This window comes from Globicephala melas, chromosome 4 (assembly GCF_963455315.2).
Source record: "Globicephala melas chromosome 4, mGloMel1.2, whole genome shotgun sequence".
NCBI lineage: Eukaryota > Metazoa > Chordata > Mammalia > Artiodactyla > Delphinidae > Globicephala > Globicephala melas.
The window spans coordinates 47,650,980-47,673,004 of NC_083317.1; the positions used below are offsets into that span (position 1 = coordinate 47,650,980).

Consider the following 22,025-nt stretch of genomic DNA (forward strand, 5'->3'; position numbering starts at 1 on the left):
TACTCCCACAGCCCTCTACTTATATCCCTCCATGACACTTTACCAATATCATGCCTTTTATACTTATTAATGGTCCCTCTCATTAAGGACTTTGTAAGGGCAAGGACCATGTCTTTGTACCTACCCTCCTAAAATGCCCATTATGGACCTCTGTTCAATAAATATTTCTTGAATTAAACCATCTACTAACTGTGTAAAACCAATGCCAATTTATACAGCATATCTTTAAAAACTTTAAAGAGTACAAGTTGGCAATTTTTTTCTGTAAAAGGCCAGATAGTAAATATTTTAGGCTTTATGTGCTATACAGTCTCTGTCACAACCACTCAACTCTGCTGTTGTAGCTTAAAAGCATCTAAAACAATGTGTGAGTGGCTGAGTTCCAATAAAACACTATTGGCACATTATTTATAAAAACAGGTGGCAGGCTGGATTTGGCCTGTAGGCCATTGTTTGGCAACTTCTAATATACATGAATTCTTTCAATATCCTCCAGGTGCAATACTGGACATAGTTTACATTCTTATTTTAAAAAAGTAAACCACAAAAGCCCAAGATTACAGGAAAAAGAAATATAATCTGGATCTAATTTCAGTTGTAACCATCATGCCCAAGTTTAAGCAGTATAAATTAGAAATGACCCTTCACAATGTATACTCCCTCTATTAACCAATTCAGATTAACTTACCTTATATTTTTCTTTGGCTTTCTCTTTTCCAAGAAGTTTAAGAACTTTATCAGCTAACAGCATGCTTTGCTGATTTTGGAACCCTTCTAATATACACACAGCAGTGACATCTAGAAATGATGCAGAAAACAAGAGTAAGTATGAAATTATCACAAACATGATTAGCAGCATCAAATGGATTCAATGTTACCACAGAAAGCCAAACTACATGCATAGCTTTATGTGGCTATCATTTCCAATAAACTGATTCTTAACACTTTAGTTTTACATACTTTACGACCAAACTCAAAGCTCAGAAAGTCACTCTACTTCTCTAGAATTCACTTTCCTCACCTGTGAAATGAAAGGGACTATACTACACCATTTGTGATGTTTCTCATCACTCCAACATTGTACATAGCAAATAAAACAAGTAATCCAGGAATATTCTTTTCTGGCCGGTTAAGTATATGCCAAATCAACATAATGTGGCTCTCTTATGTCTGGTCTTTTTATAGGCCTCAGGGTTACTCCTCGTCTCCAAAGCCATCTTGCCACAGAGCTCTCAATTAAATCTGCTTCAAAATACCATTTTAACCTGGCTATGCTAGAGCTCAACACACAGTTGGTCTGAAATTTAGAAGATCAATGTTTCCTTAACCTCTCAACTTTTCATTCAAAGTAGTGAACAATGGCTGTCTCTCTCTTTTTGAACTCAATTTCTCACAATTCCAAATCCTTGCTCCTCCAAACAAGTCAATCTGCTGTATGTTCCCCTGATAATCTGGCTAGTGCCAATGTCAATTCCTCATCCCATTTCTCCATCTAAAATCCATTTAAACTCCTCTCTACAATTATCGCTTAATAACTTCAAAGTTTGGTTCAAAACTCAGAAGTCTCTTTTCCAAAGCAACACTCCTTCTACCCACCATCAAAGTACATGATACCACAAAACCTCAAGTTTTTCTAAAATGTTCTCTAAACCACTCTCAATTGGTAATCCTGATTTTAAAAAATAAATAAATAAAACAGCTTTTCCCTTTTAAATAATGTTATCTAAAAAAAAATTATAGCTAAATTTCTGATTATTGATGCTTTTAAAGCAAATCTATGTAGTGGAAAGTACTTTTCGACTGCAGAAATTGCATTTTTGGTTTAGCTCTACATCACCCAGAAGACTGTACTTTATAGGCCAGTGACGGATACCCTAATTTGAAGTTTTGGCAACAGATATGGCCAATTAGAGGCCAAAGAATATTTATAATATTTACTGAGAATGGCAAATTCACTTGCTGCTTTGTATCAATTACATAATTTCTAACTGAGTATAAGATAATGTCTGAAAATTGCAAGGGCAAAAAACAAATGTTTTCTTTAATGATTCATCTCAAAATTATTTCATATTTATATAGGATATTAACTGAAAAATACGTAGAATCTTAGAAACACTATCGCTCACTAAAACCTCTCTTCTGATTTCTTATTCATGAAATTACACTGATGCTCATTAATTGCCAAGTTTAAAATGTGTGGTATATAAACTCTAAATCATTTAATTTACCATAGTGGGGAACCAAGACAGTACTCAAGTATCTGCAATCTCAATTTAAACTAGAAATCAAAGTCTCAATTGGGGAAGAGTAAAACTTTTAAACACAATTGATTTCTCTACTCATAGGCAGAGTTTCATATAAATTTACCAATGACTATGAAGCCTTTAGTAATTTTCATACATAAACACAAAAATACCCTCACCTTCTAAACATTCCTTCTTATTGTCTAGCTTCTCGTGGGCTTTTGCACGTCTAAAGAGAGCTTTCACATATTTGGGATTAAGTTCAACAGCCTTTGTACAATCTTGTGCCACCTCTTCCCATTTTTGCTGTAATGAAAGTATTAAAAAAAAGTCACACTAAAGGAAGCACTGTTTGACAGAAATCAGTTTTCTAAACTCAGTAGGCCAAGTATTAAGAATCCCACAACAGAAAAAATATTCCCAATTCATACAAAGAGTTAATATCCACAATACATTATAACAGCTCATATAAATAATTGTAATAAAGATTAGCAACCTAATTTTTAAAAATAGGTAAAAGACATATTTAAGCCATCTTTCTACCACCAAATCTACAACCTACCTGCATCTATGGGATATCATCTCCTCCTTCCCTCCTGTTAAAACTGAGGAAACACCCCTCTTCACCAAAGGCCAACCTTCCACTTGTGGTATGGATCCACATTCTCTCCACTTCAAGGACTTCACTGTTAGCTATCCTGCCTCTGCACCTATCTGCTTCTCTACTGAATCATTCCTATTAGCATAAAAACACTTGCTTTAGTATTTTCCACCTTTTAAAAACACTCCTTTGATTCTGTAATTCCCTGCAGTTATTACCCCATTTCTTAGCTCCTGTTTATTGCCAAACCTCCAAGGAGTCGCCACTCTACTTGATTTCCATTTACCTCACCGGCTGCTCCTTCCCAATTTCTGTAGCTGACTTCTCCCCTTCTATCTGATTTTTACATGCTGGAATGCTCAAGGACTCATCCCTTCTCTCTCTTAGGTGATCACATCTATTGTCCTCGTAGTATATAACATCTAAAATTAGATGACTCCAAACTTTATCTCTTTAACCCAAACCACACTCCTAAAATAGAGACATTTCTCAATTCAACTGTCAGCTGACTCACTCCCTCCTCAATCCACCATTATTAAAACTCCTGCTTCTCACGCTTCACATCCAATACAACAGCAAATTCTGTTGGTCTTCAGCTTTCCTTCATGTCCCACTTAGGCAACTACAGCAACATCCTTCCTTAGTCTCCCTGCCTCCACTCTTGCCTCCCTCCAATATATTCTTGACAGAACAGTGAGAACAATTTTAGACGATGTTCCTGCCCTATTTAAAACCCTTAAATATTTCCCGTTACACTCAGAATCAAATCCAACCTTCTTACCATTGCAAGGCTTTGCCTGATCTGGCCTCTGCTACCTTTCCAGTTTCATCTCTCTATACCCCAGGATCCTTTATACATACTTCTTTAATCATGGCAAACTCCTGCCTACCTCAGAGCAATTACATACACTGTTCCTCCATTTGTAACACTCTATTCTGCACTGTTTTACACACCAACCCCACTCATTCGTCTATTATAGAATCAAAGCATTTATCAAAATGTCATTTAAGTTGTTTTGCGATCCTTGAGTTCTATGCATAATTGTTTGCTTTTATAGACCCAGCTCCTACTACACCTTTCATATACGAAACAGTCAATAAAATTTCGTTGAACAAAAAATGCAGAGAATATAAATACTGAATAAACATAGAAAAAGATTGTCCACTTCACCAACATCTCAAAAATTGCAAACTAAAACAATGAGAGAGAATTTTTCTCCTACCAGAGTGGCAAATATTATTAAGACTGATAATACACATAGTCAGTGAGATACTGGAAAACAAACATGTTCATATATTACTATAATAGGTATTGATACGATCTTATTTCCATTTCTAGAATTTTAGTCCCCCAAAAGTATGCAAAAAAATACTTACAAAAATATTTACTGCAACACTGAATGCAATAGGGAAAATAGGAAGTGATTCAAATGTTCATCAACAGGGAGATGTTACAACCATGTAACAGCTACTACATATAGCCTTTAAAAAGAATGAAACAGATCTGTGTGTGCTATGAGAAGCTGTACAAGATACAGTGGCAACTGAAAAAATATGTTGCAAACAATGTAACAGGAATTCATCTTTTGGTCTTTTTCCCCCCACATATGCTACTATTACATATATGCGGACAAAAGTTGAAGAAATAAACTCAAACTGTTGAGGAGGATGGGGTCACCAGAAACTTTAACTTTCTGTATTATCTAATTTCATAAAATCTGATATATACAACTTTGGATTGTGTGTGTGATGAGCAAAACTAAAATTTGTTCTTTTATTTATTTATTTTTTTATGAGTCCCTAAAGGTAATTTACTGGTTTTAAAACTACTTTCATACAGAATAGACATTCAGAACTATTTTCTGAACTGTGTTTGGACAATTCCATATAATGCTTTGCATGAGAAGAGGGGTATCAAATCATCAAAATGGACTTTCAGGACAAAACCCAACCAACCATGGACCCAAGGCAGGCCCCCAATCAGTATTTTCTCCCGATACTGGTGTGAAAAAGACAGCTTAACCTTAATATCCCAAAGATTCTTTACTTTTTATTTTCCTTATTGGGACTCTTGAAGCCTTGTGCCTCAGTGTCTCCAGAGTCTTCCCTCTCTCTTGGCCAGCAGCCGCTGTCCTCCCCACTCTGCAAGGTGTCTATCTTTCTGCTTTCGACTTTTTTGCAAGTCTGCCATGAAGTCTATGCTCTGCTTCAGGCTCTGAATTCTCTCCTGGCTAAGAATTTTCATCCCTGAGTGCAATAGCTTCTTTGCAGCTTTATAATAAATGGTCTCTGGTTTGTTGTAAATCATAGCATTAGTACACATTAGTTTGAAGTTATCCTTTAGTTCTTCTATGGACTGGTAATCATTGTTCTTGATCTTTTCTTTCATGGTACTAAAATCCATTGGGTGTTTAATGATCATGGAGTAGCTGGAAGCAATAAAATCAGTCACAGGAAATGAAAAGAAAGCACTTGGGTCTTTCCTCTGCAGTCGTCTCATCAGTTGATTCAAAGCTTCTTGAAGGGGTGTCTGTTCTACTTCTTGTTTGGCTAAAGAGCTTGCAAGAGGCTTCTCAGGAGGCAAGTCTGATCCTACTGGGGTCAGACGCTGGAGGTCTTTTTCTGCCTCATTGTCCATGCCGTCCCGATCTCGCTTCTTTTTATCTTCCTTTATTCGTCGCCATTTTCTCCCCTTTTCCTCCCCTGGAACCTGCTTCTCTCTTTTCTTTCTCTTTTTCCGCTTTCGGTCCTTGTGTTTGTAACGATCGTTTTTGTCTTCTAAGAGGCTGGAGTCATGCCCGGAGCTGCCCGTGGAGAGCTCGGTGACTTCGTTCCCTCCCACTTTGAGGACCAGCTTCAAGGGCTTCTCTACATACTCCTCGTAGAGCTGTTTGTCCGACTTGTGCTTCTTGTGCTTCTTGCCCATGTCCGACCGGGCCCCGGTGCCCGCCCCCCGCGCCAGGCCCAGGCCGTGCGACGCCGCTTCCGGTCCGGGCCAGGCGAGCGGAGGGCGGGAGCGGGGCCCACGAGACCCCGCGCCTCGAGGCAGTGGTACGGCGCGCAGCCTCTCATGAAGAGCTAAAATTTGTTCTTAAAAATCTATGTAATTAAAGGATATAAAAACCAAACAAAAATCCTGTAATTTCAAAACAACTTCTAAAGTTTATTAGATTTGAGTGGCATTAACTGAAACATTATGCAAATAAAGAGAAACAAAACGAACAGAAAAACCAACCTAGGATACATACCAACTGCTCAAAGGCAGCAGCTCTGTTTTGATAAAACGTGGAAAGGTCAACATTCTTCTCTGTAGGGCACAAACTGATGGCCTCAGTATAGCACTGAATAGCCTGTTCATATTTTCCTGCTTTAAAATATTTGTTGCCTTTGTTCTTGGCTGCTTGGGCTCTATCAAGAGAGTTCTGAAATATGAGGAAACAATCATGAAAAAGTTATCAATACTCGGTAATAGATTTGGATCACAGTGATTAAATGACAACACTGAAGAAAACATGGGAGGGCAGAATGGCTGTTCACAATGCAAGTCACTCATATAAATATCGTCATGGGATAGAGTCTTAGTAACAGGATTGCTTAGCCAAAAGGTTTATATATTTTTAACTTGAAAAACACTCAGACTTCTCCCAAGAAAAGGCTGTAGTGCTTGAAAGTACCACTTTTCTGCCATTCCTGCCAGCAAGAGATATGATAGCTGTGTTTAATTTTTGCCAGTCTAATGAGTATAAAACAGTGGTTCTCAATCAGGGATGATTTTCCCTCTAGGGTACCTTTCACAATGTCTGGAGACATTCTGATTATCACAGCTAGGGGTCAGGAGGAGGCACGACTGGTATCTAGTAGGTAGAAACCAGGAATGCTGCTAACATTCTACAATGCACAGGACAACACCTGCACACCACCACCTTGATCCAAAATGTCAACAGTGCCTAGGCTGAAAAACCCCAGTGTAACATAATTCTAGTTCACATATTATTGTAATTCACATTTTCCTCACTATCAGTGAATTTGAAAATCTGTTCATGTTTGTTTATTGGCCACTGGACTTTTTCATTCTGAAAACCACTTATTCACACGTATTGCTGTTTTTCTATTAGGCTGTTTGTCAACAGCGTAGAAGAGATACTAGAAACACTTTGCCATCTTCATTACAATTGTTATCCCAAATCTATTGTTTGCTAATCAAATACATTTGGGGGACTCCTATCTTTGTCTCAGAATCTGCTTCCTAGAGGAGCCATCTCACATACTTCATGATTTAGTAGTTAATACCCACTGAGGACAGTTGCAAAAGCTTCAGTCAATGTTTGGGAAACATCTTTGTAGACAAATCCAGTTATCTAGGTTCCAGCTACTAGGTCCAAGAGCTTCATGGCACATCTTCACCCCAAACTTTATTGTTTTTCAACATCAATTTTAACAAATATGTGATTACGAAAGAACCCGTGTTATCTCCAACAGGTAAGCATTGACAAAGCAAAAGCAGAAGTAGCTACCTCCACAACTAACTTACAGGGAAGGCTATGTTGCTTGGGGCCCAGGGCATCTCAGTCACAAAGAGACGATGGGATAGCAACCTTCTGTATCTGCTTTTTTCTCCCTTCCTCTTGCTTCATTCTTCTTTGCTACCTTTCCCCCCCATTTACCTTTTGTTTCCCTTCTCCTTTAGTCTGAATGTAGCTATAATTTTTTGTTTTTCTTGTTTTTTGTTTTTTTTATAGTGTGCAAAGAAGGATGTGTAGGAAACTTTAAGTTCAGAATATAAAACAGCTAGTTTAAGCTAGCTAGTGTCAAGAAGAAACATGCTCATTTTAAAATAAGATGTGGGAGGATGAAAGGAGCCAACTACAACACAGAGTAACAGATAAATATGAAATCTTCCACTTGTAAATAGCCTAATCACCTTCCAAAAACTTTGACAGTAAAAATCCTCAGCACAAAACATTCATACTAGAAGACAGCTAGGACTCTCTTATGTAGTTGTGGATTCTAGTTGCTGGAAAACTGCACTTGAAGCAACCTCATCAGTCCTCCCACTCCACTAAGAGAAAGAGAAGTCAGACTGGAGTAGGGCTGTATCATTCAGAAGGAGTGAGGATCCCCTCCACCCAAGAGACAAGTGACAAGCATACTTTGCCTATCTTCCAAGACACCATACTGTCAAGAATTGCTAACATAAAGGAAAATTAATATCATAAAAGAGAGGTACCTGATTCAAATAAAAAACTAGTATTTGAGAAAGCGGGATAAACAAAGCAAACAGAAAATTTAACATGAGAGGAATGAGAGGTTATCACAGACATTTTTAAAAAGGCTGCTTCTAAAGAGCACCAATTAGACATCTTGAAAATTAAAAAGGATTATTACAATAAACTCAATGGATGGATTGTATATTAGAATGGGCATAACAGAGGAGCAAATTAACAAGAAGAAGGCAGAGCCAAGGAAATCTGCCAGAATGCAACAAGAACAGAGGACAGGGAGGTGAGAAATTTGGAGGAAAAGTTAGATGATATGGAGTATAAATACTGAAGTTCCAATATCTATCTGAATTTTAGAAGGAAAGGCATAAAAAGGAGTGTTTTAAGAAAATATTAGAAAAATTTCTGGAGTTGAAAAACAAAGACACACATTTTTAGACATATCATGGTGAAATTTCACAGTAAAAATCCTTAAAGTTTTTAGGTGGAAAAAACCCAGATTACCTACAAAGAAAAAAAGAACCAAACTGGGGTCATACTGTCACCAACGTTAGGTATTTAAAAACAATGAAGCAACAACTTTAAAGTCCTGAAGAAATATTATCTTCAACTTAAAATCTTATACCTAGCTAAATTAGCATTTAAGGTTGAACACCAGAACAGAAACAGAGGTGTACAACTTCCTTACCACTAAAAATAAACCCCAAAGCAGTGGAGATGATTAATAAAACAAAAAGCAGGAAGGAGAGGGTAAAGGAAGAAACAAAAAAGCGGAGTACATATGGCAGGAATCATTAAACATGTCAATAATAACAATAAATGTGAATAGGTTAAATCTCCCTATTATAAATAAACTATCTATCTACCTACCTACCTATTTATTTTTTTTGGCTGCATTGGGTCTTTGTTGCTGCACGCAGGCTTTTCTCTGGTTGCGGCGAGCAGGGGCTACTCTTCGCTGCCGTGCGTGGGCCTCTCACTGCAGTGGCTTCTCTTGTTGCAGAGCATGGGCTCTAGGCACGCGGGCTCAGGAGTTGTGGCTCGCGGGCTTAGTTGCTCCGCGGCATATGGGATCTTCCCGGACCAGGGCTTGAACCCATGTCCCCTACATTGGCAGGCGGATTCTCAACCACTGAGCCACCAGGGAAGCCCAAATTATTTAAAATAAAAAATAACCACATGCTACCTATAAGGCATGACCTAAAACAAAATGACAGGTCAAAAAAGAATGTAAAAGTTACAGAATGTAAAAAAGTATGTAAAAACGTTACAGAATGCAAATACTTGCAAAGAAGAAGGAAGTATCAGACAAAAAGGCAGTATGAGACAAAATACCATTCACATGCCTCAGATGGAGCACTTCTGTGGGCAATTTTATTGATAAAAGATACAATCTGCCAAGAAAACATCATTACCACAAACCTTTGTATGCCTAATAAAACTTCAAAATAGTGAAACAATTACTTTTGATGTTAAATACAAAAACAAGAAAAACATTGTTTCAATTTCTTGTAAAAAGTTTACAATGTTTCTAAGTCATTGAGAACATAGCTAATACACAATCTAATAAGCTAGGGACTGCTGATAGAGAAAATAATGTATCAAATGCCTGTGAGAAGTATGTTCGGCTACAAACATATTGAAAATCTATTTAGTATTTTTACTAAAGATTTTCAGATTAAATAAAAAGAACGTTCTTTGGACAGAGTAATGACCTTGTTTCATTAACACAAACAGGCAATGAACTCTTTCCTGTCTACTGGAAGTTTAAGGCTACAGGATGTCACACAGACTACAAGGAGAAGCAGTCATGGTAAAGGCAGACAAGTTAAAAGAACAGAGAGAAAACTGGATAGGTATACAAGGCTTCCTCTCCTTAGAAAGATGGATACTTTCAATTTTTATTCAGCAAGGTCTAAATCAACCTAAAACCAACCAAGAGAATCTTTCAATTACCCATTTCCCTCCATTCAGTCGTTTTACAATAGATTCCCTTTAAAAAGTATTATAAATTCCTAGGGGCTTCCCTGGTGGCACAGTGGTTAAGAATCCACCTGCCAATGTAGGAGACACGGGTTCGAGCCCTGGTCCGGGAAGATCTCACACGCCGTGGAGCACCTAAGCCCATGCGCCACAACTACTGAGCCTGTGCTCTAGAGCCCGCGAGCCACAACTATTGAGCCCGTGTGCCACAACTACTGAGCCCACACACCTAGAGCCCATGCTCTGTAACAAGAGAAGCCACTGCAATGAGAAGCCCATGCACCGCAGCAAAGAATAGACCCCGCTTGCTGCAACTAGAGAAAGCCCGTGTGCAGCAACGAAGACCCAACGCAGCCAAAAATAAATAAATAAAATAAATAAAATTTAAAAAATTATTATAAATTCATTATCACCTAAGGCCTAAATCAGAACCTGCTTAATTTCCTTTCCTTACTGTACTGGGAAAAAAAAAAAAGATGCTATGACATTGAGTGAAAAAGGATCAAATTACATAGGCAAATCACCAAATGGCAAATTTTCTCCCACTGTCACTGCAGAGCGCTACCAAACCATGTTTGGGGAGAACAATATCTCAGTTAACCTCCCTATCACCTTCTGCTCATTGCACCCCGCCCCCACCACCACATTACTTTCTGTCCAACTGCTTCCCTTCATTAACAAAAATGCAGAGAAAGAATGGCATTACAACAGCGACAGTACAGAAAAACTGATTATTTTGGCCCACCGGTAAAATTTAGGACAAAAAGCTACTTAGCACAATGCCAGCTTATCAATCAACACCAGCATTCTGCTGTGTCAGGAATTAGACATTATTTTCACAAGCTTTGAGGCCAATACCAGGTAGAAATCAAAATAAATGCACTGGAGGAAAAAGTTTAAATTAGAAAATATATAACTACCAATTCTTTATAATATAAGGGATTTTTTTTTTTTTGCGGTACACAGGCCTCTCACTGTTGCGGCCTCTCCTGTTGCGGAGCACAGGCTCCAGACACCCAGGCTCAGCGGCCATGGATCACGGGCCTAGCCGCTCCGTGGCATGTGGGATCTTCCCGGACTGGGGCATGAACCCGTGTCCCCTGCATCGCCAGGCGGACTCTCAACTACTGCGCCACCAGGGAAGCCCAATATAAGGGATTTTATTTCCAACTCTCAGGAATCCTTTGCACTGCTTTTCAGTCACTTTCTCCCCCACTCAGTCTACCTTCTCAAGTTATAATAAGAACTTTTGGAATTAAAGGTTGAAGTTGGAAAATAAGCCCAAAGACAATTTTGAAAGCATATTTCATAAATGAGAAATGAAGACATACAGCTCTAGAATGTAATGGGAACACCCTGAAATGCTATTATCTTTTCATGTGGTCTATTTTCATATCTAAAAGCTACTAAGGAGATTTAAAAGACTATCAAGACATTATGTTACTGGAAATCACTCTTGGTTTTGGTACCTTTTTAAGGTTCCGAACATTCCACAATATTTTACATTAAAATTTTGTGAAAATGCATCTTTCTCTTACTTTTCTTACAACAAATTAGTTTCTGATTGATCTGAAAGATCTTCTTAAGTAAGCTGGACCATATCATTTCCTGCTTAAAACTTTCCAGTAACTTCCCACTGCTATTGCCTATACATAAGCCTCCAAACTCCCGTTACTCCACTCCTGCCACTCCAGCTTCCCACATGTAACTTTGGTGGATTCAGAAAGTACTAATCTCTTCCTCAAAGAAAACAGTTTGAAAAGATTAGGTACTGAAAAGATCAGGTACTATGTACTCAATTTCCACAGGCATAAATTGAAACTTTGTGAATACTGGTAAGAATACAGACAAATTTTAAAAAAGAAAAGACATTCACTTCTGCCTAGTATGTCACACGATCAAAGTATTATTTAAAACAATCTATTAGATAACTTAGCTTTTTTTCCATCCAGGATTTGAATAAGTTTCATCTCTTCATAATGAATAACTGTCCAGCAGAGTCAACTCCATGACTCCATGTGATTCTGCTAAGCGAATTCAAAAAATATGTGGAGCTGAAACTTGTATAGAATCCTGACATTAATGCATGAAGCAAAAATCAATTGTCAAAATTACTCTTGAAAATTCTTCAGAAGAGTAACACACTGTAAATGCAAGTTAGGTGCTATTATTATCCCCATTTTACACATAAAGCAACTGAAGCCCAGAGAGATCAAGAAGCTTGCCCAAGGCAAGACTCAAACAAGCAATCTGACTCCACATTGCCTAAACTTTACTTCTATACTGCATGGATTGTCATCCACACTTTATGAAAAATGAATATCATCAGAATCACATCCAGACTCACATTCTGGAACTGAAACAAAGGAAACAGTTCAGGTATTATATCTTGCTCACTATTGACCCCAGAGCAAAAGGACAAAGAGAATCATCAGCATAATTAGGTCTTTTTCTTTTTGCCAAGCAAGTGTAACTGATTTCATTTTAGTTAAAAGCACATTTGATGTGACTCCACTGTACAACGATCATCAGGATAGTCTTTATCCTGAAGGAACTCTAGAGACAGTGCAGGATACAAACAAGTGAACTGGCAGCCTCTCAAAAGAACTACTGCTGATCAAACACTGAAACCCCAATTCACATTAAGAAAATGTACATTAGGTGACTAGAAACTTGTGTAGCTAATAACTAGAAAATTTTTAGTTCAAAGAGTAGCATATATACACATACTTACATACAAACTATGTGGGTAAAACATAAGGATTAGGAACAAATAAGTAATAAATCTAAAAGGAAACAATGAGAAACATAGTAAATACTATGTCTTCTTTCTCTACTACAAACACTGCTGAAACTTGTCAAAGAGACAAAACATAGGAACCTGCCCTCCACCTCCTGCAGAAGCAAATCTACTATGGAAAACAAGTTACATTTAAACACCAAAGCAACAAAGTATTGATACAATCCCCATAAATTTATTAGAATACAAAGTAAGAAAACAATCAGGGTTTGAATCATCAGTCAAGGCTACTTCAGTGAAGGTTACTTAGAACAATCTGCTCTGGAACGAAAATGACTAACAAACGACAGTCAGGAAAATACTCCAAGGAGGAAAAACAACGCCAAAAGGGTTATTCAACACACAGACACAGAAGAAATTCAGGAGACCAGAAAGGGAGCTCTAAAACAAGTCCTGCGATGGTAATATGACTATGTTACAGACGGCTTTCAATGACATGAATTTGGTAATAAGGAATCAATGTAAATTCTTAGCGAGTATTTATAAAATATTACTCTGATGATCACACACATATAGTCACTAAAAGGAAATGAGCTAGAATCAGGTACATTAATCCATGTGTAAGGAAATAAAATAGGTACAGTAATCTCCCCTTTATCTATAGGGGATACATTCGAAGACCTCCAGTGAATGCCTGAAATTGTGAATAGTACTGAAACCTATATATACATTTTTTCCTATATATAAGTACCAAGGATAAAGTTTAATTTATACATTAGGCACTATAAGAGATTCATAACAATAACTAATAATAAAATCGAACAATTATAACAATATACTATAATAAAATTATGTGAATGTGGTCTCTTTCTCAAATTATTGTACAAATTTAATGCCTTTTCCATCTTAACTAAACACACACTGTGGCTGTAACTTTTGCAGTTTGAGTGTGACAGCAAAACTAGCACAGATTTCTTTCCTTCTTCACAGTTCAGAAACAGATTTATTCTCACCATAGATCTTAGCAACCTCACCATATGATTATTTTTCCTTTCCCTTTAAGTCAAGCACATTCACCTTTTCACTGAAAAGAAGCAGTTTAACGGCTTCTCTCTAGCGTATCTGAATTGCCAGCATCACTACTCTTGTGCTTTGGGTATTAAGTAAAATAAGGGTTACTAGTACAAGAGTCAATCTCATAGCTACAAAGTGACTAATGGGCAGGATATGCTGGACAAAGGGATGATTCACATCCAGGGTAGGATGCAGTGGGACTGTGTATTGCTACTCAGAGTGGTGCACAATTTAAAATTTATGAGTTGTTTATTTCTAGAATTTTCCATTTAATATTTTCAGACCACCGTTTACTGTGGATAACCGAAACTACAGAAAGCTGAGACCGGGTAAGAGGGAACTACTATATTACTTATCACCATAATTACACATTTACATCCAGTTAAAATATACATGAGGTGGTTCCATGTTTCTCTTAAATGGTTTTATTCCCTTAAACTTACCAAATTCCAAAGGAATATTTTAAAATTTGGATCCCAACTTTACAGAAGTAGCAATCAACTCTGGAACACTTACCTCATGAGAAACAATCTTTCAGTATTTAATTGACCAATTGTTACTTTTATAAGAATCAAATCTAGGATAAAAGATACCTAAGATATTAAAAGTCCTTTCCCATATTATGTCCTGAAATTTAAAAATCTACAACCACCCCACCTACTAAATTGTAACACAGAGAACTCTTTACCTAAGAAGAATCTACTTGTAACAATGCTGCTTCCAGGGCTTCCCAGGTGGCGCAGTGGTTTAGAATCCGCCTGCCAATGCAGGGGACACTGGTTCAAGCCCTGGTCCGGGAAGATCTCACATGCCGCAGAGCAACTAAGCCCTTGAACCACAACTGTTGAGCCTGTGCTCTAGAGTCCGAGAGCCACAACTACTGAGCCCGCACACTGCAACTACTGAAGCTTGCATGCCTAGAGCCCGTGCTCTGCAACAAGAGAAGCCACCGCAATGAGAAGCCCGTGCACCACAACGAAGACCCAACGCAGCCAAAAATAAATAAAATAAATTTATATTAAAAAAAAGAATGCTGCTTCTGAAGGATTATGGTTGTAGTTCATACAAAAATCACATGATTTATAAAAAGAATGCCTAAATGAGGTTTACGACTATTAAACCAATTTCTAGGATAAACTGGTAGAATACAAGTGAAAAGCTGGAAATTTTGAAAAAGTATTCAGTTTGTGGGAATTTTTTAAAAATGTCAAATGATGAAGCTTCATCAGTTAATTCACTCAACACCTGCTATGTGCCAGTTTCTGAAAAACGGTGAGAAAGATAGAGCCAGTCCCAGCCTTCACAGAGTCAAGAGTTTAGTAGGAAAGACATGAATAAATGACTCTAGTACCATGTGGTAAGTGCTGTGGAAGAGAAAAATTCAGTGTTATGTAATCACATAACGGTATGCTTAGGTAGAAGTGTTTCAGAAAAGGTGAAATTACCTACATGTTGTGACTTGAAGGATGAGAAGGTAGGGGTATTGGGCATTGTTACAGAACATCCAAAGGCAAGAAACAAGTGGCAAGAGATGAAGACAAGAGGTAAGCAGGATCAAGATGACAGAGGGTCTTAAATCATGATGAATTTGAACTTTACCTCGGTGAGCAGTGAACAGACCACTTAACAGTTCTAAGCATGGGACTGTTAGGATTTACTCTAGCACTGACAAAATGGATTGGAGGAAGACACTAATGAGAGTATCAGTTATTCACTCAAGAAATAGCAGTGGGAATGGAGGAGTAGTCAGATATTTAAGAAGTAGAATTTTCTGGGCTTCCCTGGTGGTGCAGTGGTTGGGAGTCCGCCTGCCGATGCAGGGGACACGGGTTCATGCCCCGGTCCGGGAGGATCCCACATGCCATGGAGCAGCTGGGCCCGTGAGCCATGGCCGCTGAGCCTGCACGTCTGGAGCCCGTGCTCCGCAACAGGAGAGGCCACAACAGTGACAGGCCCACCTACTGCAAAAAAAAAAAAAAAAGAAGTAGAATTTTCTCGACATGTTTCTAGATTGGATGTGGAGAACATGGAAAGAATAGAAAGTTAGGGATGATATCCAAGTTTCTGGCTTGGGAAACTAGTTAAATGACACACATTAAATGATAAGGAATAGTCTCAGGAGAAACAGAAGTCTGGTGTGAAACACTTGTAAGGTAATGAGGTGAAGATTTCCTTTAAATCTGGGCCTTTTGAGAGGTCTGGGCTATAAACAAGAAATTAGGGGGCCATCAGTATTTAAGTGTTAAGTGAAGCTTCTGGAGGGCAAGCAAGCATCCAGTGAAGGTATGGAATATAAGAATGCCTATGACAGAACAATGAAGGTCACCAAAAGAGGCAGAGAAAAGAGCCTGGAAAGGAGACTGAGAGGAATCAGCAAAGAGAGGTATCAGGAAGTTTTAAAAAAAGCAAAGAAAATCAGGACAACATAGTGCCTCAGAAGCCAAAGGAAAAATTATGAAATTAAGAGAAGACAATGTGAAATATTGCAAAGCATCAAGTAAGATAAAGACTGAAAGGTGTTCTCTAGACTTAATTATATAAGAATGTCACTAGTGACCCTGATTTAAAAAAAAAAAAATTAGAAACAGATCATTGAGGGGGAAGAACTATTTCATTTCAACCATGACTGATAACAGCAGGTTACTCAGTTTTTGACCCCTTTATTAAAATGTTTAGGTACATCTCTCCCTTCCTATTCTAAAGGACTGACTTAGTGGTTCCTAAACATTTCCTGTTGGGATAACTCTTGTGTAACATCGAAAAAACTTGAACACTAGAATAACTGCTTTTTAAAATCATCAAATTAAAAACAATTGGATAAAACACTACTATAAAGTCAATAATAAATACATGCACATTAGAAAAAAAATCACAGGAACTTCCCTGGTGGTGCAGTGGTTAAGAATCTGCCTGCCAATTCAGGGGACATGGGTTTGAGCCCTAGTCTGGGAAGATCCCACATGTCGTGGAGCAATTAAGCCCATGTGCCACAACTACTGCGCTTGCACTCTAGAGCCCATGAGCCACAGCTACTGAGCCTGTGTGCCACAACTACTGAAGCCCAGGTGCCTAGAACCTGTGCTCCGCAACAAGAGAAGCCACCGCAGTGAGAAGCCCGCACACCGCAACGAAGAGTGGCCCCCGCTTGCTGCAACTGAGAGCCCATGCGCAGCAACTAAGAACCAATGCAGCCAAAAATAAATAAATGTATTAGAATAAAAAAAATCACAGGTTGCTTGAAAAAAGAAATACCTAAGACATTTGTGCAACCAGATACCATGCTTGGTGTATATGTGGGCATGATGCTCCCCTGTGATAACTCTGGTCCAAAGACTGAGAAGTCCTGTGGATTAGATGACTGGCAAAGAACCTTGCCAACTTTGAAAAATCTGTAATTCTCAAGTTTTCAAAATAAATTACTAAAGCAAAATGGCACATCATGGTAGATTTTATAATGGCCCGAAGTAGAATATGATTTAATACTTTACCTCTATCTCACACACTATCAACTGTGATTAGATGCCTCTCTGGTTAAATCCTAAAATCCCCATTAATTAAACAAAAATACGAATTTTTGCTTTTGCTTTACAAGTATATGCTATCCTAGAAAAAAAAATAATTTGATATAGCCTGCTTGCATGTGAATATCTCAAACCCAATAGACAGAAGCCCAGTTATTTTATAAGTTCATTTTTACATTAAGGCAAACATAAGCCAACAGACAATAACCACTGATTTTCCACTTTATTCACTGATATTGAACCCTGAACTGACAATATTTGTCCATTCCTTCATTGCCTTAAAAATTATAGCTATTGCTCAGGTGGAGAAAGAACAGTCAGAGCATTAGGATTCTGCCAGTTTTTCCATCAGTTCAAACAAATGCTTTCTTGTTTACAAAACCCACTGAAGTTGACAATTTAAAGGTGCTATTCAAATATAAAGCAATTTCTCCAACCACAGATAATAATAAATTACAATTTGTGGTCAGTTATATTTAGGTAGTCTAATAATAACTCTGAGAACTAGACTGAGAACTAGAACTAGAACTAGAACTAGACAAAAAAGTCTTTCAGTATTTATTGGTCACCATCAGCTAAAATACAAATTTCCATTAAAAAAATGGCAAAGACATTCTTACTGTTGCTTTACTAAAGGATCATCTAGTAACCCAAAGCAAGACTACAGGTACCACCCCACAAATTCCACAAGAACAGTATATGCAAGTGTTCTGCTCAGCTTTATTTTGGGTCAAAAGGAATCATTTTAAAGCAGTTCAAGTTACAAAGAATTCAATGTTAAAGTCTAATTTCTAGTGGCAGTCAGGTTAATTTAAAAAAATGTTCTGATAAAACTACAATACACCATGAAATTTAAATATTATCAGTGTTGACCTAGACAATGCTGAAAAGCTGAAAATGGGATTTAAGGAAATCTAAAATCTGAAAGACAGTTTGCTGAATTCTATCAAATACCAAACAGGTGAGGTGGGGTAGTATTTGAAACTGCAATGAAATATCAAAACCTTGTTTCTTTTATAGAAATTATCTTTATTTTTGGTGATTATTATAGAACAGAGAACTTTTATGTATTTTTCATTCACCTACTATTCTTCTGTGATTAAAATAAGCAAATGAAATAGGAAATGACCAGAGAATTTCATAAATATGAAAACAACAAGACAAATGATGACTAATTCAAAGAATCACCTTGATTACCACTCTCATTAATAGCACTCAGAATCACCAATTTTTAGGGCTGGAAGAAATATAAGAGATCCAATATTTTAATTCTCTTATTCTACAGGGATGACACTAACATCGAAGAGATAAAATGACTTTCTCAAGGTAACCATGTTGGAGAGCCCAATATAAAGCACACTTCTCCTGGTTCTCACAATCCATGGGTTCTTCCAGCATACCTGTACTGCATGCATTTTCTTTTTAAAGCAGTATCTTACTCTCCCATTAGAAAGACTATTTGGCTCTCTCAGGGCCTAGCACAACGCCAGAGATATAGGATGCACTAAACTAAGGTAGTTTGCTTCCACATCAGAACTTCCTTTAAAATTAATTTGACTATCTTAGTAAAAACATGTCTTCAGTCTGAATAATATAATGTGGAAATAACTTGCAAATGTATATAATTGGGAGTTTTCTGACCAAAGGTTACTGTGAACTCTGATTTACTCCGTAACCGCCATTGTACAATCTCAGACTCAGATAAAATCCTCCACCTCACGTCATCTCACCCCAGTATTGTTAAATGCAGCCAGGCCAATTCCCCCCACAGCTGTCAGATACCAGAAGGATTTAATAGTTCAACAAAGCCATACAAAGCAGTTAATTCACCAGACACTCCGACGCTTGGCTTAACCGTATGTCAGGCTTGGTCATGTAAATTTCCAGGTAAAATTTAAAAATGAATTTAAGATGCTTCTACCCCAAAAGTTTAAGAACTCATGCCCACAGATGAAATAAATGCCACTGAACACCATTTTACTCTTGTCAACCAACAGTCACTGTATTTACCTATCCCCAACCCTAAAATACTTCAAAAAAGGGGATTCGCTTGTTATTAAAAGATTATTACTAATTAAGTCCTAGGCCTTAGACATGACCAAGGCAATTCACATCACAACGTACCGATAGTTAAGGGAATTTGGCTTCCTTCATTAGTTAGTTAAATACAATCATCACATTTGCAAATGTCCCCGTACCCACAACGCTAAGGATAAATGCTGTGTCACTGAGAAGAAAAGTAAATATTTTTCTGAAACCAAAAGGAAGCTCTCAACGAATGTTGCTAACCTGTGCCCTCGGGCTACTCTATTCCCTATAAAGGCAGCCAGAACTGAGTTTCCCTAAACCCACGCGCTGCCTGTTGGCAGCTTCCGTCTGATGGGAAGCCCCCTGACGAGCACAACTCGTCAAGGAAAGGCTGCACCTGCCGGGTTCTACCTCCAGGGCTCGGGGCTGCTTCTCACCATTTCCAGGTGAGTACCGGGGCCCTCGGGGTGTCCGCTGCCCGGGGCCGGACTGGCCCTGCCCTCCGGGGTCTTCCGTTCACTGTAGCGCTTCAGGCCGCTGGCGTCGCCTCGGCCCCCGGTCTCCCGGCGCCGCCGCTGCCGGCTCCACAGGTACATGGCACCCGCGCCCAGCAGCAGGGGCGCCCCGACCGCCAGCGCCAGCTGCCATCGCGGCAGGCCCCCGGTGCCTGGGCCCGCAGTCGCACTGCCGCCGCCCACCCCACTCCCGGAGCCGGGAATAGCCGCTGCGACCACCGCCGCCTCCACAGGCTTAGAGGCGGCCATGACGAGGGTCCTCCGCCACCGCCTCCTTGCTGTTCACGGGCGCCACAGTCACCAGGCAGCGTGCGAAGAAAAACGGGAGGGAGGGAAGGACGGAAAGCACTGAGCGAACAAGCACGCTAGGCAGCAAGAGCGGACGACAGAAAAAGGCCAGAGGTCACCGGAAGCCCAAGGCATGCCGGGCCAGACCTGGCCGTCGTCTTTCCCTTCTCAACCAGGGAGGGAGGAGTGGGAAGGGAGGAGGAGTGGTGAATCACTTCCGGGTCAAGGTAAACTGGGCGTGTGGTGAAAGTCCCAGGCAGCCCTTTTTGTTTCCTTTCGTTCTGCTGCTGTTTGTGAGAGTAGCTTCTGGGATCTTGGGCCTCGGGTGGTAGCCGATGCCGTACCCTACGCCTTCAATAAAGAAGGGCAGAGGGCTCTCTGGTATAGCGAAGCGGAAGAGGGGCGCACATACTGCGGGTTTTTGGTGCTCGGGGGAGCAGAGGAAGAGGCTCTGTAACTGCGCTAAGAATGGGCGGGAGTAGCAGAAGAGTTCTGAAGATTATTGGCTGGCAGGAGTAGTGGGCGGGGCGTAGGCCGAGCTGCCTCGTTTATTGGTGGAATTTGGACCCCTGGTTTTCTCGTTACTGCCACGTTGACGCTACTTAGAGCCCGGCGGTGTTAGCTCCGTTGTCTGTACCCGTGTCCTCGGAAACCAACGGATTGGAAGGACTTTTAAAAATATGGGAGGAAAGAGCCAAAAGCTGAAGATAGCTCGCTGTATCACCGATCTTCTTAGCTCTACCATGGCCAGATTTTAGTTTGGACGAATTTGAGGTTATTGGGGGCAACAAAAGGTGGCACAAATCAGACTCGGTGGAAACGGGCAGATACAGGTTGGCTCCAGTTGAAACGGCTTGAACGGCGTCCCTGCGACTCACCGTCTGCGCCAATTACGAAAGCGATGACGCCTGTGTGTTGTTATGAGGTTCTCGAACTGAGTGGGTAGAAATGCGAAGACCTAGAGTTCCCACCTTTCTTGTACGTATTTGTGTCATACCGGATTCCGCTTGACACCTCGCTCCCTGGAGCATCCGCGGCCTCGCCAGTGCTCTGTTCCTCACACTGTCATGCCGTTTTGCACTAGATGTCTCAGCCCTCTTGCCACATCTCAAGTAGAAATGTCAATTCATAGCTTTTATGTATCTAATAGCTTTGTCAAATCCTTTCCTCATGTTCTGCACCAGACCTCTTAAAATACAAAAATTTCCCTTGCAAGAAATTCTTTAGAATTCTTTTTTTTTTTTTTTTTTTTGCGGTACGCGGGCCTCTCACTGTTGTGGCCTCTCCCGCTGCGGAGCACAGGCTCCGGATGCGCAGGCTCAGCGGCCATGGCTCACGGGCCCAGCCGCTCCGCGGCACGTGGTATCTTCCCGGACCGGAGCACGAACCCGTGTCCCCTGCATTGGCAGGCGGACTCTCAACCACTGCGCCACCAGGGAAGCCCTTAGAATTCTTGGTAGAAAATACTAAACAAGAAATTGTTTAGTATTTTCAAGAATAAAAGACAAGTATTAATAGAAAATCAGAATCCAGAACTATGGCTCCCCATTTCAGATATACTGATTTGCAGACCCTCATATTGAAAATTTACAAATAATGATTTTGCTTTTGGGTACAACAGGATTTTCAACATCACTATAGCGGTGCATAAAAATCGAGAAGAAATAATTTATTAAACGGCACTAAAATAGACTTAATGGCTTAATTAGAAAGCTTCAGCGTCATTGCTTTTCTCTTGCTTCATGTGGGTTCCTATGAGTAAATTGCTTTCGGGCTGTAGGGTTCCTTAGCAACAGGCTAAAAAGATGAGCTA

The 22,025-nt window shown here is 39.5% G+C and overlaps 2 protein-coding genes across 6 annotated transcripts in view; one reads left to right on the top strand and one right to left on the bottom strand.

Annotated features, from left to right (window-relative positions):
- TOMM70 (translocase of outer mitochondrial membrane 70) overlaps positions 1-20,372 on the bottom strand; it is a 46,836-nt gene extending 26,464 nt beyond the window's left edge. For all 3 annotated transcript variants that reach the window (XR_009563691.2, XR_009563692.2, XM_030861027.3), the window contains exons 1-4: positions 19,847-20,372; positions 6,093-6,266; positions 2,423-2,549; positions 689-798 (exon numbers count right to left, since the gene is read on the bottom strand). Coding sequence is in view for 1 of the 3 variants with exons in the window: in XM_030861027.3 (XP_030716887.1) it covers positions 689-798; positions 2,423-2,549; positions 6,093-6,266; positions 19,847-20,173 (738 nt within the window). In the remaining 2 variants the exon portion in view is untranslated. The remainder of the gene's footprint in view (positions 1-688; positions 799-2,422; positions 2,550-6,092; positions 6,267-19,846) is intronic.
- The window catches only part of LNP1 (leukemia NUP98 fusion partner 1), a 37,676-nt gene continuing 35,895 nt past the window's right edge, over positions 20,245-22,025 (top strand). For 2 of the 3 annotated variants that reach the window (XM_060297976.2, XM_060297975.2), the window contains exon 1: positions 20,245-21,190. The gene's annotated coding sequence lies outside the window, so the exon portion shown is untranslated. The remainder of the gene's footprint in view (positions 21,191-22,025) is intronic. The other variant, XM_030861100.3, reaches the window with a different exon arrangement.